General features: G+C 37.8%; 1 protein-coding gene across 3 annotated transcripts in view; it reads right to left on the bottom strand.

Annotated features, from left to right (window-relative positions):
- Positions 1–17,182, bottom strand: part of SYT14 (synaptotagmin 14) — a 141,464-nt gene that overhangs the window by 64,577 nt on the left and 59,705 nt on the right. For all 3 annotated transcript variants that reach the window (XM_047077279.1, XM_047077280.1, XM_047077278.1), the window contains exon 3: positions 1,582–1,853. In XM_047077279.1, coding sequence (XP_046933235.1) covers positions 1,582–1,853 — 272 coding nt within the window. The remainder of the gene's footprint in view (positions 1–1,581; positions 1,854–17,182) is intronic.

Below are 17,182 nucleotides of genomic sequence, written 5' to 3'. Positions count from 1 at the left end.
AAAAAAGAAATAGGTTAAAGCACATGTGCATGCACACAGACACACACACACACACACACACACACACGTGATCTGAGCATCTGAATTTGGTCCATGAGTTCTCTGAAACAGCTTGCCTGGTAGGGTACCAGGCAAGGGAGGGTACCATGCCAATGATCAAAGTAATTTCCCACACAACGATTTAGGTCAAGAAGGGCAACAGAATATAGCTGTTAAGAGCACTGCTTTTGCAGACAGACAGACCTGGGTTTGCATTACAGTTCTACCATCTAATAGGTGCTTGTATGTGGGCAAACTGCTTAACCCTCTGAGTCTTAATATTTTCATTTGTAAAATGGAAATAACTTCCTGAAGATGAGGTTGCTAAAATTAACTGAGCTGACTATAAAGCTTATAGCAAAATTTCTGGCACAACTGTTGACTGCTATTGTTATTGTTAACTCCACAGTCCAGGCTCCTCCATTAACTTGTTGGCTATCTATCCAGTGTGTAAACCTACAAAACAGTGGTCTCAAATTTGTTCATGCACAGAGCACAAAGAAATAGTCTTTGTGGAAAACCATGAAATACGGACGTGTTAAACTTAAAATTCCAATGTGGAATTTTCTTCTAAATTAGATACTATATTAGAATACTAGAAATAGTAGAAACATAGTGACAGACAACACGTGTTTTTAGAAATTATGTAAGAAAAACTTAAAATTGTGGGAATTCTGTTCATGGCTCTACTTCCATTATTTAATTTTGGCAGTATATGGAATTCACCTAGTGAGAACACTGACATAACTAGAGTACTACTATCAAATGCTGTTTGGGACAAAAGTTGTAAAAAGCTGCAATCTAGAAGAAAGTAAGTCCTAAAAGTACATAGTACCTAATGGAAAGCTCAAATTACTATTACAGTGTTCATCATTGTTGAAAGATTAAAACAAATCCTTTCAACAACATGGAAAGACTTCAAAAGTTCAACACATGTATTTTTGTTGTCATTTTCACTTTTTTGCTTCAAAACAGGAAATAACTTAAAACACAACCAACAACTCTGAGTGATGCCATGAATCCAAATGTTGTTAATAAAGCTGAGCATCACTCCTCCCTTCCATATTCCATCACATAAAAATGCAAAAACATCATTTTTGAAAAACCTATAAAACATCAGTGAGCAACCTCCCAGAAGTAAAAATATCCAAACTAAAAGAAGTTTAAAAATAAAAAACACATAATAGGAGCCTCAAGATGGAAGAAACAGGTAATTCCAGAATGTTTGGTATACAATGTTAAAATAAAAAAGACCTATCTTGAGGTGGAAACCTGGGGAAGACAATTTTCCAGTATCTTGTGTATCGCTCTCATTTTTAGCTACGCATCCTCCTTTTGGGGAAAAGGGGGTGGGGTGGGTGAAGGATAGTCGAGACAGTCCTGACATGTCTGCTGGATCAAGATTAGATCAAGGAGAACACGGGTACCTTAAGCCACAAAGGACTAGGATAGTGATGAAACCGTCTTACCAAGAGGAGAAGCACAGGATTATTATCCTCCAATAACGTCCATTTAAAAAACTCTATGTGCTTTTTTACTTACTTCTGGGCTCAGGACTGCAGTGCTGTCACTTGGAACGTCTTCTTCATATCCTTTATTATGAAAACTTTCTATTTCGTGACCTGTGCTTCCTTCACTTGGGCACTTGTTATATGAGCATCGTGGACTGTTGCTGCAGTGGGAAAATTCACATTTACTGTCCCCAATTTCTGAGGGCGTACATGAGAGATGGGGAGAACCACTGTCATCCTGATATGGTGGTGGCTGCAATTCATCCAGTGGGGGTGTTCTTCTCATTCTCTGAATGCAGTTTCCTGACAATGATTAAGAATCTGGTCACTGTTTCCAATTAGCCTCAACATGCAGTACCGTCCACAATAACTGTAAATAACTTAAAAAAAAACTGGATTAAAAAATCTGTGGCAACATAACTGTTAGATTCACTCATGAGTTTCCTCCTTCCCTAATTGAGAGACACAGAAATAAAATAGCCTGGTTTTCCACTCCTCTCCTCCTGCATAATAAGATTAGGAAAGATAAAAGTCATATTCTCGGAGAGATGCTGTCATGTACCATAAAAATGGGAGAGCGAAGAATATTAGTGCAATAGCTTATTTACTTAGTTCTTTCTTTCCAAACAGTCTGGAAGCATACACATTTTACCTACTCCCCTATGACGAGTGGCTCCTCTAGTCACAACAGGTGAGAATATGGTGGGTACTACAAATATAAGACATCATTTATTTTCTCCAATGACTGAGATGAACTTAAACTAGCATTTAGCTCAGAACTATTCTTCCACATCCACCCTAGATCCAGAATCCTAAATTGAGGTGCACCGTGAATCTAGGCCTAATCCCTAACACTGAACAGAGACTTAAAACTGCATTTCACCCTGTCTCAACTACCCAGCGGCCACTCACTGCCCCACTGCACCATGTGTCCCTAACTCCTTCTAAAGTTCAGCTCTACCTTGTCTATAGCGCGCATTGCTACCTGCAGCAATTCATTTTGAACCATATTTTCTTTCAGCCTTAAATTATCCTTTTAATTTTTACCTCAATGATCTATCTCAGTAACCCAGAATAAATACGTCTCTGAACAGGATACAGGTGGGGGGAGGTGGATGATGTAAAAAAAAAAAATAGTTGAGTACATAATTTAAGAACAGCTAAGTCTCAGCTAAATCCTGAATGCAATATCAGATATTAAATTTAAACACTGCTCATTTTTTCTTTTAATGGACTGCGAATCTCTGTTCTCAAAAGGAACCCTGAGAGGAGGTATTTTGTATTGTAATTCTTATAATGGAGTTCAGTTCAAATGTTCAATAGGTTTTCTGTTCTTCCTAAGACAGAAAAACTTTACATAAGAAAAACAAAACTCATTTAAAAATTTCCACAATGCCTGGTTCAAATTAAAATTTGCATGAACTTAGCACAAATTTACATATTTATAGCTCAGAAGCCCAAATTTTAGAAAAAGAAAACTAAATGTCTTACCTAGTGAGTCTAACATTTAGTTGATAAAGCATAAGCAAAAAATAAACAAGTTACTGAACTAACATATTTGAAACTAAATTTGAGAAGGGAAGATAAAGTTGATACACTGCGCTTAGCAGCAAATAAAACACAACACCCCAGGTTTCAGAGAGGGGTTTCCAGGAAACCTTTGGTTTTCCTGATAAAAGCAGGCCCACTCAACCGGCATGCCCTTTTTGTCCACTGGCCTTTTTCTTTCCTCCTCCTTGGACGCGCTGCAGCCATTTTGTAACCATGAAGCAACAAGCGTGACAATGAAAGCTAAGGATGGAGAAGCAGACAAACAGAACATATCAGGGTAACTGAAACATCACTAAGTAGCTATGTCCAAACTTCCTGAAGCCTGAAACAAATCCTGCTAGGTTAAAAAGTACAACAGCAAGACATTGATAGTTGGATATCCTGTGGTTTCCAAATGTATTCTCTACTGACAGTTTTTAAATTATTTAACCAATGTCCTCCCCTCATTAAAGATGTATATTTAATCAGTCACTGCATTATAAATTAAATGGTAATATCTAGTATTTACTGTAACATAAAATCAATTAAAAATTTCCCAGTGTCGTGGTTTCAGGAGTCAGAATACCGTCTTTTCCTTTATCTTTACCTATATATATGTTTTTTAAAAGAGAGGTGATCTTTCTCAGATCTCAGACCTCAAATTGCTCAGCACATAGTCCCACGGATAGCACTGACAGAACTAGGTACATATCTAGTCCTGAACCCATCTCAGGGGAATGGGATTGCCATAATTCACTCAGATTAATCAGAAGCCATCAGAGTGAAGGTGGAGATGGAGTCAGCTTCAATGTCCATACCTACGTGGAAGAGAATAGGTGCCACCCACCCAGAAAAAAGAGAAAGGACTCAAATAAATAAAATTAGATATGAAAAAGGCGACATTACAACAGATATAACAGATACAAAGGATCATATAAGATTAACAGGAACAATTATGTGCTAACAAATGGGACAACCTAGAAGACACAGATAAAGTCCTAGAAACATACTAGCTACCAGGACTGAATCATGAATAGAAAATCTGAACAGACAAATAACCAGTCAGTAATCAAAAACCTCCCGGGGTGCCTGGGTGGCTCAGTCAGTTAAGCATCTGACTCTTGATTTCAGCTCAGGTCATGATCTCATGGTCGTGAGACTGGGTCCCAGTGGGCATGAGCCTAATTAATATTCTCTCTCCCTCTGTCCTTTCCCCAGTCTTTCTGTCTCTAATAAAACAAAACAAAGCAAAACAATGACAACAACAAGGAAATCTCCCCAAAAAAAAGTTCACTGGTGAAGTCACCAAATCTTAAAGAAAAATTAATACTAACTCTTCTCAAAATGTTACAAAAAAATAGAAGAGGAGGGAACACTTCCAAACTCATTTAACCAGGCCAGCATTACCTTGAAACCAAAGGCAGACAAAGACACCACAAGAAAATTACAGGTCAATATCTCTAATAAACACAGGTGCAAAAATTCTCAACAAAGTATCAGCAAGCCAAATTTAACAATACATTAAAAGCATCATACAGCATGATAGATTGGGATCTACTCCAGGGATTTAAGGGTGGTTCAATATCTGCAAATCAATGTAATACAACACATTAACAAAACAAAGGATAAAAATCATAGGATCATCTCAGTAGATGTAAAAAAAGCATTTGACAAAATTCAACATCCATTCATGACAAAAACTCTCAAGAAACTGAGTACAGAAAGAACATTAGTCAACACAATAAAGGCCATATATGACAAACCCACAGCTAACAGTATATTCAATAATGAAAAGCCGAAAGCTTCTTCTCTAAGATAAGGAACAAGACATGGATCTGACTCTCACCACTTTTATTTAATATAGTTTTGGAAATCCCAGCCAGAGAAAGAAAAGAAATGAAAGGCATCTAAATTGGAAGAGAAGTATAACTATCTCTACTTCCAGATGATGATATTATATAGACAAAAAACTGAAAGATCCACCAAAAAACTGTTAGAATAAGTGAATTTGGGGGCACATGGGTGGCTGAGACTGAGATTAAGCATCCAACTTCGGTTCAGGTCATGATCTCACAGTTCCTGAGTTCAAGCCCCATGTTGGGCTCTGTGCTGACAGCTCGGAGCCTGGAGCCTGCTTCGGATCCTGTGTCTCCCTCTCTCTCTGACCCTCCCCGCTCATGCTCTGTCTCTCTCTCAAAAATAAACAAACATAAAAAAAGCGAGTTCAGTAAAATTGCAGGATGCAAATCAATATAAGAAATCAGTTCCATTTCTACATATTAACAACAAAGTATCAGAAAAGAATTTTTTTTTAATTCTATTTACAGTTGCTTCAAAAAGAACACAATACCTAGGAATAAATTTATCCAAGGAGATGAAAGATGTACCTGTACACTAAAAACTACAAGATACTGATGAAAGAAACTGAAAAAGACACAAAATAAATGGGAAGATATTTTATGCTCATAGATTGGCAGAAATAATACTGTTAAAATGTCCATAAACTGGGATGAGCACTGGGTGCTGTATGTAAGTGATGAATCGCGGGAATCTACTCCTGAAGCCAAGAGCACACTGTATACACTGTATGTTAGCTAACAATAAATTATATTAAATAAATAAATAAATAAATAAATAAATAAAGATTCAAAGTGACCCTCTATCAAAATTCCACTGGCATTTTTCACAGAAATAGAAAAAAACAATCCTAAACTTTGTATGGAACCATAGAAGACTCCAAAGCCAAAGCAATCTTGGAAAAGAAAAACAAAGTTGGAGGTATCACACTTCCTGATTTCAAATTATATTACAAAGCTATAGTAATCAAAAGAGTATGGCATTGGCATAAAAACAGACACACAGATCAACAGAGAACCCAGAAATAAACCCACACATACAGTAAATTAATTTATGACAAAACAGCCAAGAATACACATGGGAGATGATAGTCTGTTTAATAAATGATGATGGGAAAACTGGACAGTCACATGTGAAAGAATGAAACTATATCATTATCTCACATCACACACAAAAATCAACTCAAAATAAAGACTTGAACATAAAGCTTGAAACTATAAATCTTAAAAGAAAACATAAGGAATAAGTTCCTTAAAACAGTCTTGACAAGATTTTGCCTTTGCTAGAAGCAAAGGCAACAAAAGCAATAAATAAGTGGGACTATATCAAAATAAAAAGCTTCTGCATAGAAATCCATCAAAAAAATTATAGGCAATCTATGGGATAGGAGAAAATATTTAGAAATCATATACTCAATATTTAAAAAACTCATACAATTTAACAGCAAAATAACAATCTGATTTAAAAATGGGCTGAGAAGGGGTGCCTGAGTGGCTCAGTTAGTTAAGTGTCTGACTTCAACTCAGGTCATGCTCTTGCAGTCCTGAGTTTGAGCCCCGCGTTGGGCTCTGTGCTGACAGCTCAGAGCCTAGGGTCTGCTTCAGATTCTGTGCTTCCTCTCTCTCTGCCTCTCCCCTGCTCATGCTCTCTTTCTCTCTCAAAAATAAACACTAAAAAAAAATGGGCTGAGGAACTAGACATTTGTTTCAAAGAAAACATCCAAATGGCCAATAGGTACATGAAAAGGTGGTCAACATCACTATCATCAGGGAAATGCAAATCAAAAGCATAATGAGATATTTCACACCTGTTAGAATGTCCAATAACAAAAAGAATGCATAACAAATGCTGGAATAGGATGTGGAGAAAAAGGGACCCTTGTGTCCTTTGGGTGGGAATGTAAACTGGTAAAACCACCATGGAAAAACAGTACAGAGATTCCTCAAAAAATTAAAAATAGAATTACCATAAGATCAAGCAACTCCACTCCTGGGTATTTATCTGAAGAAAATGAAATCACTATCGCAAAAAGATATCTGCACTCCATGTTCCCTGCAGGATTCTTTATAATTGCCAAGACAAGCAAACAACCTAAGGGTCCATCAATGGACGAATGGATAAAGAAAATGTGGTATACACACACACACACACACACACACACACACACACACACACACACACTGGACTATTATTCAGCCAGAAAAAAGAAGAAAATCTTGCCATGTGACAACACAAATGGACCTTGAGGGCATTACACTGAGTGGAATAAGTCAGAAGGAGAAAGAAAAATACTGTATGATGTTACTTATAAGTGAAATCTACAAAAATCTGAACTCATAGATACGGAGAACAGATTGGTCATTGCTAGAGGTGAGGGTGGGGAGTGGAAGAAATGTGTGAAGGTGGTCAAAAGGTACAAACTTCCAGTTAAAAGATAAATAAATCCTGGATGCGACGTACAGCATGATGACAGTTAACAATAATGTACTGTAGATTTAAAAGTTGCTAAAAGAATAGACCTTAAAAGTTCTTATTAGGGAAAAAAATGTGTAACTATGTGAGGTGACTGATGTTAACTAAACTTACTGTGGTAAATCATTTTGCAATAAATACATGTATCACATCCTATGTTGTGCTAATACCTTAGACTAATACAATGTTATGTATCAATTATATCTCAGTAAAATTGGAAAAAGAAAAGAATGACTAAACATTTCTTTTACAAAAGCTTATACACTAATTGAGAGTATAAAAATATATATACACATGAAACAAAAGGAAAAGAAACAAACCAAAAGAGTATATGCCTAAAGCATACAGGGTCCAGGGAGGAAGATAAAGGACGTTGGCTAGAAAAACCTGCATGATCAAATCCTTGTCTCCCTTATCCTTCAATCTGATTTCATATTCATCTTGATTAAAACATCTTCTCTGTGGTCTTTCTTCTTCAATAGCTGCTTCACTATATTAATCCTTGTCTGAACTTCCTTCTCATGTGACCAACACAATCTAATTTCTGTCCGGTAATAATCTAATACCTTACTTCCATCAGGTTCCAGTTTAGATGTCAGCCAACCAGGATATATTTACACAGCTGAGCTCTAGTCATCTGGCTCTTTAGTGTAACTGCTCTCCAGGGACTAAAGCACTAGTTACCCAAAAGACACTTAGTGATATTTAAAGATGCTAAGTAGGTTCCATGAGGAGACTTCACTAGTGTTTCTGATTTGAGAGAAACAATTTTAAAGCTGTGAAATTTGGAATATACATATTGGAATATATAAATTATATATATAATTTACATATTATTTATGTATTTATATTTTCATGTAATTATAAAATATTACCTAAATCCTCAAAGTTTTGAAAACAATAATACCATACTTTTTACTTTTCACTTTACTTTTGCATTTTACTTTACAAAGTGAAAGAACACCGAAATGTACCTGGAATAGTTATTTCATTAAAAAAATTTTTTTTTAAAGTGTTTATTCTTATTTTTGAGAGAGAGAGAGACAGAGTGTGAGTGTGAGCAGGGCAGGGCAGAGAGAGAAGGAGACACAGAATCTGAAGCAGGCTCCAGGCTCTGAGCTGTCAGCACAAAGCCCAAAGCGAGGCTTCAACTCATGAACTGTGAGGTAGTAACCTGAGCCGAAGTCGGATGCTTACCCATCTAAGCCACCCAGGCACCCCAGGAATTTCATTTTTAAAAATGCAGTTATGAAGATTTTTCCTCTTTCAAACTTTTGCAACAATATATTCTTTCTCTAATTGGCAACTACTTCTTATAGTCTACACAGTGTAGTAACTAAGAGTTGGCTAAAATTTAACTGATACTGAAAAATTTTTAAGACAAACGTTTTATAAAATAACATAATTTATACTACAGTTGTTAAATTACACTGTAAACATCCAACCTTAAGAGGAAGCTTCTAGTGGAACTGCCAAACACCAAAATGATGATGCCCTGTTATTACTTTCCCCCTTGTTTTACAACCTAACTCCCCACCCTGTTTTGTGGAAATGATATATCCATAAAAGGGTTCATGCATGGATATATTTAAAGCAATTTCATTTACCATCTGCATATTGTAGAGCACTTACAAAACAAGACAAGGTCTCTTCCTACCTTAAAAAAACAAAACAAAAAACAAAAATACAAAAAAAACAACCAGGAGTCTCAACAGGATAAGAAGGTTCCCGATGGTGATGCCTGGCATGGGGCAACAAAGCCCAAAAGGGTGAAGAGTGTGTCTGAAGGAAAAGGAGTCAAAAGGAAGGAGTAGGATCCAAGCCATGGTGGGTGGGGGTGGGGGGGGAGGGGGACAGGCGTGGGCTGTGAAAGCCTAAGAGGAAATCCACACAGAGGCATACCTGGTGAAAGAGGAAGGCATCAGCATAGACAGTTGGCCTGACACAGGAAATCCATGAGTATCCATGAGTGAAGGTCACCTGGAGTGTGGTGTCAGAGCCCAAGTGGGTAAGGAAGACAACTACATGGGGACAAGGGGGAGTCCTAGAGCATAGTGTCAGACTCCAAGCAAGAAGCCAGAGCTTTGGTAGGTTGATGAGGCCATCCAATGTGGATGGTGAGCTGGTCTGGAGTGTCACAACCCATGTTCTGAGGGTCATGGGGACATCCACAAGTAGGAAAGGCTGCAGGGTATATAAGAACCCAAATAGGGTGAGGGAGCATGTGTGCAGACTGGGGTGGGGCGGGGGTTGATCAAATAATAAATATGTGAAGTTTAATGGAAGCCAGGTCTGTCTCTCAGTGTTGGAGAAGGAAGTTAGAAATATGGAAAGGGAGAAAAAAAGAACTGTGGTCTTGGATTAGAACCGAGGATATCAGTGTGAAAATGAACTCAGTTGTTAAATAATAAGTAAATATGGCATAAATATGCATATAACATGCACACACACACACACACACACTCATTCCTAAATATCCTAGCTCTGTCTCCTGAGAGGATTTAAGAACAACATCTCAACACCAGTGTGCACACCTAGTGCCCAGATCTTGGCTTCTAAATCTATTCTTTACTGAAAGGAACCAGGGTTCCATGAAGAAGTAGCAAATTTCAGGGCTATGAAACCAAGTTGAAAATTAGATTGTATTCAAAGAATGATGGGGACATGTCAAAAAGGCAAAGAAGCCACGTTGAAGAAGTTTGCACTGAACAAATCCCACAATTTGAGCTTCCAAATAAACAATTGAAGTAACTGATTATAACACACTGAAGAGAAGAAGAAAACATGAGTCCTTCTAGATATAAATACATATATGAACAAATTGAAAGAATTCTGAGGAACAGATTGTCTGCATTTTTACAAAGCACCTGCTGACAAAGTACTTAATTATCTAGCACGGATACGCCCTTAATGAAGACATCAAAGCGAACATCGTGAGTAACAGGGCAAATCAAAGTGTGCATCACCTGACAGGATGCAATGAGAGGACTACAGCACCACTGCCTTGGTCCTCCAACTAAAGATGCTTAACCTGAACCTAATCATGAGAAATATCAGACTTATGCAGATATGCTAAAACACGGCCTGTCATCTTCAAAAAGGAACGGCTGGAGAAGCTGCTCTGGCCCAAAGGAGACTAAAGCAACACGACAACGTATGATTCTGAACTACATATCCTTTTGCCATAATGGATATTATCTGGACAACAGCAGGCAGTGAATGGATTCTGAGGATTAGATGGCAATAATAAGCCAATGTTAAAGTGTTTACTTAGATGGCTGTGTTGTGGTTATGCGAGAGAATATTCTTTTTTTTTTTTTTTAATTTTTTTTTCAACGTTTATTTATTTTTGGGACAGAGAGAGACAGAGCATGAACGGGGGAGGGGCAGAGACAGAGGGAGACACAGAATCGGAAACAGGCTCCAGGCTCTGAGCCATCAGCCCAGAGCCCGACGCGGGGCTTGAACTCACGGACCGTGAGATCGTGACCTGGCTGAAGTCGGACGCTTAACCGACTGCGCCACCCAGGCGCCCCGAGAATATTCTTTTTTGTAGAAAATACACATTAAAGTATCTGGGGGTGATGACAAATCAGGCCAGTGGGCCACTGACTCTGATATAGCTCAAGGAGTAAAAAGGAGTTGTACTGCTTTTTAAACTACTTTTTCAACTTTTGTTAATTTTCTGAATGTTTAAAAAAATTCTCCATAAAAAAGGCACCATCATATCTTTTGAAAATCAGATGATTCACACAAATTCCTAAAGAAACAAAACCTAGACAGATCCAAGAAGACACAGGAAAATTATATAATCTTGTATCTGTTACAGAAATTGAATGCATATTTTAAAACCTTCCTAACAAAGAAGAATCCAGGCCCAGGTCACTTCACTGGTAAATTTACCATTTAAGGAAGAAAAATCACCAATTTTACACAAAATATTGTTGATAGTATAAAAAAAGATGGAACACTGCTGAAATTATCTTATGAAACCCCATAACCTTGACACCAGAGGCTGATAAATTATCTTACAAGAAAAGAATAAGCTGATCCCTCTTGTGAACACAGATACAAAAATTCTATACAAATTACTAGCAAATGAAACCCAGAGTCATGCAAACAGAGTACTACATCATAACCAACTTGGGTTTATACTAGGAATATAAAGTTATGTGCAAATGCACAGTGGATTTACTAGTAGAAAATTAATTTATCTAATGTATTGCATTAAAAGACTCAAGTTAAAAAGTAATGTGATAACTGTAATAGATTCAAAAAGGATTTGAAAAAAAAGTGTTTGATGAGATTCACTGTATTCATGATAAAATCTCTGCTGTGTACAAATGAGGAATACAAAGCAATTTCTTTAATCCCATAAAGAGTATATTTGAAAGTCCTACAGCAAACATTGTATTTAATGGTGAGATGTTGAAAGCTTTACCTCTGATACTGGGAATGAGACAAGGATAGCTATCATCCCATTCAACAAGGTAAGGGAGTTTTAGCCATTGCAATAAGGTGAGAAAAACATGTAAAAGGACTGGAGAAAAGAAAATTGTTATCACTCTCAGATGAAGACACTTTAGAAGTAATCTATTAGAGTTAGTAAGTAAATTTAGCAAGGTCACTGGATATGGGATCAATACTACAAAAATCAATTAAATTTCTACACACATGAATGAAAAATCAAAAAGTGAAATTTAAAAACAATCCCATATATAATGGTACCAGGTAACACCAACTACCCAAGAATAAATCTATAGAAATCACCTTGCTGTTACTTTTCCAGTTTGGGGACTCATAACTAGAATATACTCTTAGCACGGGCAGAATCCACATTTTGGCTTTCTAAGCAGTGGCTGTATGATATGGGAAGGGACTCCTGCAAACCACTGGAGTTTACTTTCTCCAGCAGCAAGGCATCCCAAGAGAAAGAGAGATTAGTCTACCATCAGAGACTTGAGAACTGCAGGTTTGGCAAACGTATTTAGTTTGGTCATTGTAAAAATTAATAAGCTTAAAAAATGATGGCAGATTATCATTAACTTCTAATTACATGACTTTAACTGCAAGTGCCACTCCAGATGGAGTCTTCTTATTAAGCAAATTAAAACAGCCTTGGTATTTGATACGTAGCTTTTACTTAGCAAATGCTTTACCCTTTGTAACAGTGAAGAGGGAACAAAAGTGACTTGTCATTTTCACCTTGCAAAGACAGCAATACTTCTATTTCCCAGCTTCAGGGAAACCTATAATAAAATATTCTTGTTCCATGCCCCAAGCTGCTCTGCAGAGACCATTGCTGCCTCAACATTCCATACTACATCGCCTCGATCCTTCTCTGGATGACAGCAAGCTATTAGCACCTGGAGAGTGTAAGAGCTGAGAGATGAAATGCCTTGGTAAAATACACATGTGTGACAGAACTGAGAACTCAGTCTTACGAAAATACAGGGGCTTGCCTCCTCAATAAAGTTCCTGAGGGTGCAGGAGTATGATGGAATATTCCTTCCAAAGTCAAAGAGAATTTACTATCCCTTGTCTGTGCCCCACTAAGGAGACAAAAATTTTGGTTGGCCTCTTTACATTCTGAAAGCAGCACATTCCATATTTGAGTATACAGCTATGATCCATGTATAAGGTAAAATAAAAAGCTTTTCAGCTTTGAGTAGGACCCAGAGCAAGGTAAATCTCCAGATGATCCAGGGTACAGTGGAGTAAGCTTTACACTTGACCTTTAAGGACTCAGCAAACCAAATGGTCCTCAAATGTCTGTAATAGGCGATGATGGTCAAAAAGTATTGAGAAGTTTTGATGGTAGAATTGCATTGGAGGACTCTTTTTTTTTTTTTTCTGGCCATATCTTTGCTAACATTTTTGCTTCTAAGATTTTAAGTCCTATTGCTTCTCTGATGGGTAAAAGTTGGTATCTTGTTTTAATTTGCACTTCCCCTTGTATGTAGGGAGGAGCACACCTTTATCGACTACTTCTATTTTCTCTATATTCCCCACTAGATATTTACTTCTTTGAAGCATTATAGTATCCTGTTTATATTGAACACAGTGTTCATACATTACTGGTATTCAGTGCATGCTACCCAAAGCAATCTATATATTTAATGCAATCCCTGTCAAAATACCCACATTTTTTCACAGAACTAAAAAAATAAAACTAAAATTTATACATGAAACCAAAAAAGACCCTGAATAGTCAAAACAATCTTGACAAAGAAGAACAAAGTTAGAGGTATCACGATCCCAGAATTCTAGATATACTACAAAGCTATAGTATGGTACTGGTACAAAAACTGACATATAGATCAACAGGACAGAATACAGAGCTCAGAAATAAACGTGTCTATACTTACATGGTTGATTCATCTACAACAAAGGAGGCAAGAATATATAGTGGGGAAAAGATACCTCTTTCACAAATGGTGTTGGACACCTACATGCAAAAGAATGAAACTGGACTATTTTCTCGCACCATACAAAAATAAATTCAAAATGGATAAAAAGACCTAAATATGAGACTTGAAACTATCAGACTCCTAGAAAAAAAAAAAACTAGGCAGCAATTTCTTTGACATGGGCTGCAGAAATATTTTTCTAGATACGTCTCCTCAGGCAAAGGAAACAAAAGCAAAATTAAACTATTGGGATTACACCCAAAGAAAAACACTGTGCACAGTGAAGGAAATCAACAAAACAAAAAGGCAACCTACTGAATGGGAGAAGATATCTGCAAATGACATATTTGATAAGGGATTAATATCCAAAATATATAAAGAAATTCCCCAACTCAACATGAAAAAAAACAAATAATCTGGTTAAATTGGGAAGAGAACCTGATTAGATTTTTTAAATTATGGCTTTTTTGCAGCTCCTAACACATTTTATTACAAGACAGAGCCCAGATTATTTTTGTACCATGACTTATAACTCTTAATCTTTCTCACCTTATTTTCTGGATGGTTTAAATAATCTCTGAATCAAACTATATTTCACACGTAGCTACTTTCTACCAGTACAATCTTATTAAGTACATGTATCTTTAAAAAAAAATTCTTTTTTCCAATGTTTATTTATTTTTGAGAGACAGAACGTGAGTAGGCAAGGGGCAGAGAGAGAGGGAGACACAAAATTCAAAGCAGGCTCCAGGCTCTGAGCTGTCAGCACAGAGTCCGACACGGGGGCTTGAACTCACAGACTGTGAGATTATGACCTGGGCCGAAGTCGGACACCCAACCAAGTGAGCCACCCAGGCGCCCCAGTAAATCAATTCACTATCTCTCATTTCTTGAGGCTCAGGGTTTTTTTTTGTTTTTTGTTTTTTCTTAACGTTTATTTATTTATTTTTTTTTAATTTTTTTTTCAACATTTATTTATTTTTGGGACAGAGAGAGACAGAGCATGAACGGGGGAGAGGCAGAGAGAGAGGGAGACACAGAATCGGAAACAGGCTCCAGGCTCTGAGCCATCAGCCCAGAGCCCGACGCGGGGCTCGAACTCACGGACCGCGAGATCGTGACCTGGCTGAAGTCGGACACTTAACCGACTGCGCCACCCAGGCGCCCCAACGTTTATTTATTTTTAAGAGAGAGAGAAACAGAGTACAAGCGGGAAAGGGGCAGAGAGAGAGGAAGACGCAGAATCCGAAGCAGACTCCAGGCTCTAAGCTGTCAGCACAGAGCCTGACGCGGGGCTCAAACTCACGGTGAGATCATGACCTAAGCCTAAGTCGGAAGCTTAATTGACTGAGCCACCCTGGTGCCCCGAGGCTTAGGTTTTGATAAAAGATCATACTCACTTCGAATGAAATGAAAAGTGGTTTATTTTTGAGAAACAACTCCTGGCCTACTATTATTATCAAACAGAAACTAACTGGAGGATCAAGAGACACGAGATAGCTATGCGATCCAAACCGTGCATGTGATCTAGCTATAAAATTGGCGTGGTCAAGCTGCACTCCCAACATTAAGGGAAACTAGCAGATATTGGATGAAAACCAATTAGGCTTTGAAGGCACAGGCAGGTATATGTGCCTGCTGTATCTTGCATAACCTGCATGCATAGCCTCATGAGTACCTATGACTCACACAGTGAGGGTTAAAAACATTATGTCTAGTGACAAGTGGAATGTTCTGGTATTATAATTATTTCAGAGGAGGCCCTGAAAAACAACATGAAAGGAAAATCTTCTCAGTGGATAGAATTTAGTAGCCCATTTGGTTTTCAACTCTGCTTAGAGTAAAGAGTTGATCTCAATTACCGGGCTGCCAAAGGTCTGGCTGGATGTAAGGACTTGAGAGGAGAGAGACTGGCAGATCGGTGTCACGTAGAACGGCGGTAGGGTCTGAACATATTTACATCCCCAATACAATTTAAAACACAAATATGCGGCAAATACCTGATTTCTAAAATGTAATTCCATATATTGTAAGTCAAATTCTTTTCCAAATTGAAAAAGGCAAGACTATTCATAAGTTAGACTCTTAGATGAATTTTAAAAGCATGCCCAGAATTACAATGTCAATTTCAAACAATATTTTTATCTGTCATTTTATCTTTGTGTTCAATGCTATTCAGTTTTACCTGCAGAAAATATTTCATGTTAATGAATGATTAAAGATAATATCAAGGAATTTCTGTTTTCATGCCCAAGGGAGTAAACGGTATCTAGTCAGCCCTCCTGCTATAAATAACTACAAAACTGGACAAAGTACAAGAAGCAACTCTTTTCAGGTAATGGACAACACACAGTTTGAAAAGGAGCACTCACAAGGTGATCCCGTCAACTGACCAACTCTCTGATTGGGCACAATATCCTACCTACAGCAGAGAGAACTGAAGTCTGAGCAGGGCAAGAGTCACCTGAGCTGAGGAGGCAGAGGTTAAGGGTTTGAGGCGGCTGCAGCAGCTGGAAAACTGTGGGGCAGGGCACTGAGCAAGAGAAAGCTCTACAGAGAAAAGGGGGCCGCAAAAGTCTGTGTGCAGGACCCCCACGAGTCCCTGGCCAAGAGTTGGCTGGACATGTGCAGAGACAGACTGCCCAACGCTTACGTGGAGGTATTAGATGCCAATCAATGCTGGGGGAAGAGCTATGCTCAGATCATTCAGAGTGTGTGCTACTCGTAAAATATATTTTATTATGGTATAATTTATAGACAATAAAATCTATCCATTTCAACGACTTAACCACCACACAAAGGAGATACAGAAAGTTTCCATCCTCCTAAGTGCTCTCATGTTACTTTGCCTCCCATAAGTCCAGCCACAGGCCAACCACTGACCTGCTTTCTTTCACTGGAGTTATGCCTTTTAGAGAATTTCACACAAATAGGATCATGCAGTATATAGTCTTTTGTGTCTGGCATCTTGTACTTCCTGTAAATGCTACTGCCTTTCAACTACGTAGTTGCATAACTTTTTGTGAAGTTGTATTCTACTGTAGAGATACAATTTATCCTTTCAAACTTTTCCAGGAGGCTGTACAATTTTGCATTCAAACTTGGAATGTATGAGAGTTCCATTTATTCCACATCCTTACCAATATTTAGTCTTGCTGGTCTTTAAATCTTAACACGTCACTGGCTGTGTAATCATATCGCTGAGTGATATCTCATTGTGATTTTACTTTGCATTTTCCAAATGACTAATGATTTGAGCATCTCTTCATGCATTTATTTGCCATTCATAAATCTTCTCCAGTGATGCATGTGTCCAAAAATGTGCACATTTTTAATCAGGTCGTTCACTTCATGTAATTGACT

Source organism: Lynx rufus, unplaced genomic scaffold (genome assembly GCF_022079265.1).
Source record: "Lynx rufus isolate CCGP_SWC_20201006 ecotype Redwood Valley unplaced genomic scaffold, mLynRuf1.p SCAF_15, whole genome shotgun sequence".
Classification (NCBI taxonomy): domain Eukaryota; kingdom Metazoa; phylum Chordata; class Mammalia; order Carnivora; family Felidae; genus Lynx; species Lynx rufus.
This window is presented reverse-complemented; position numbering and strand designations above follow the sequence as displayed.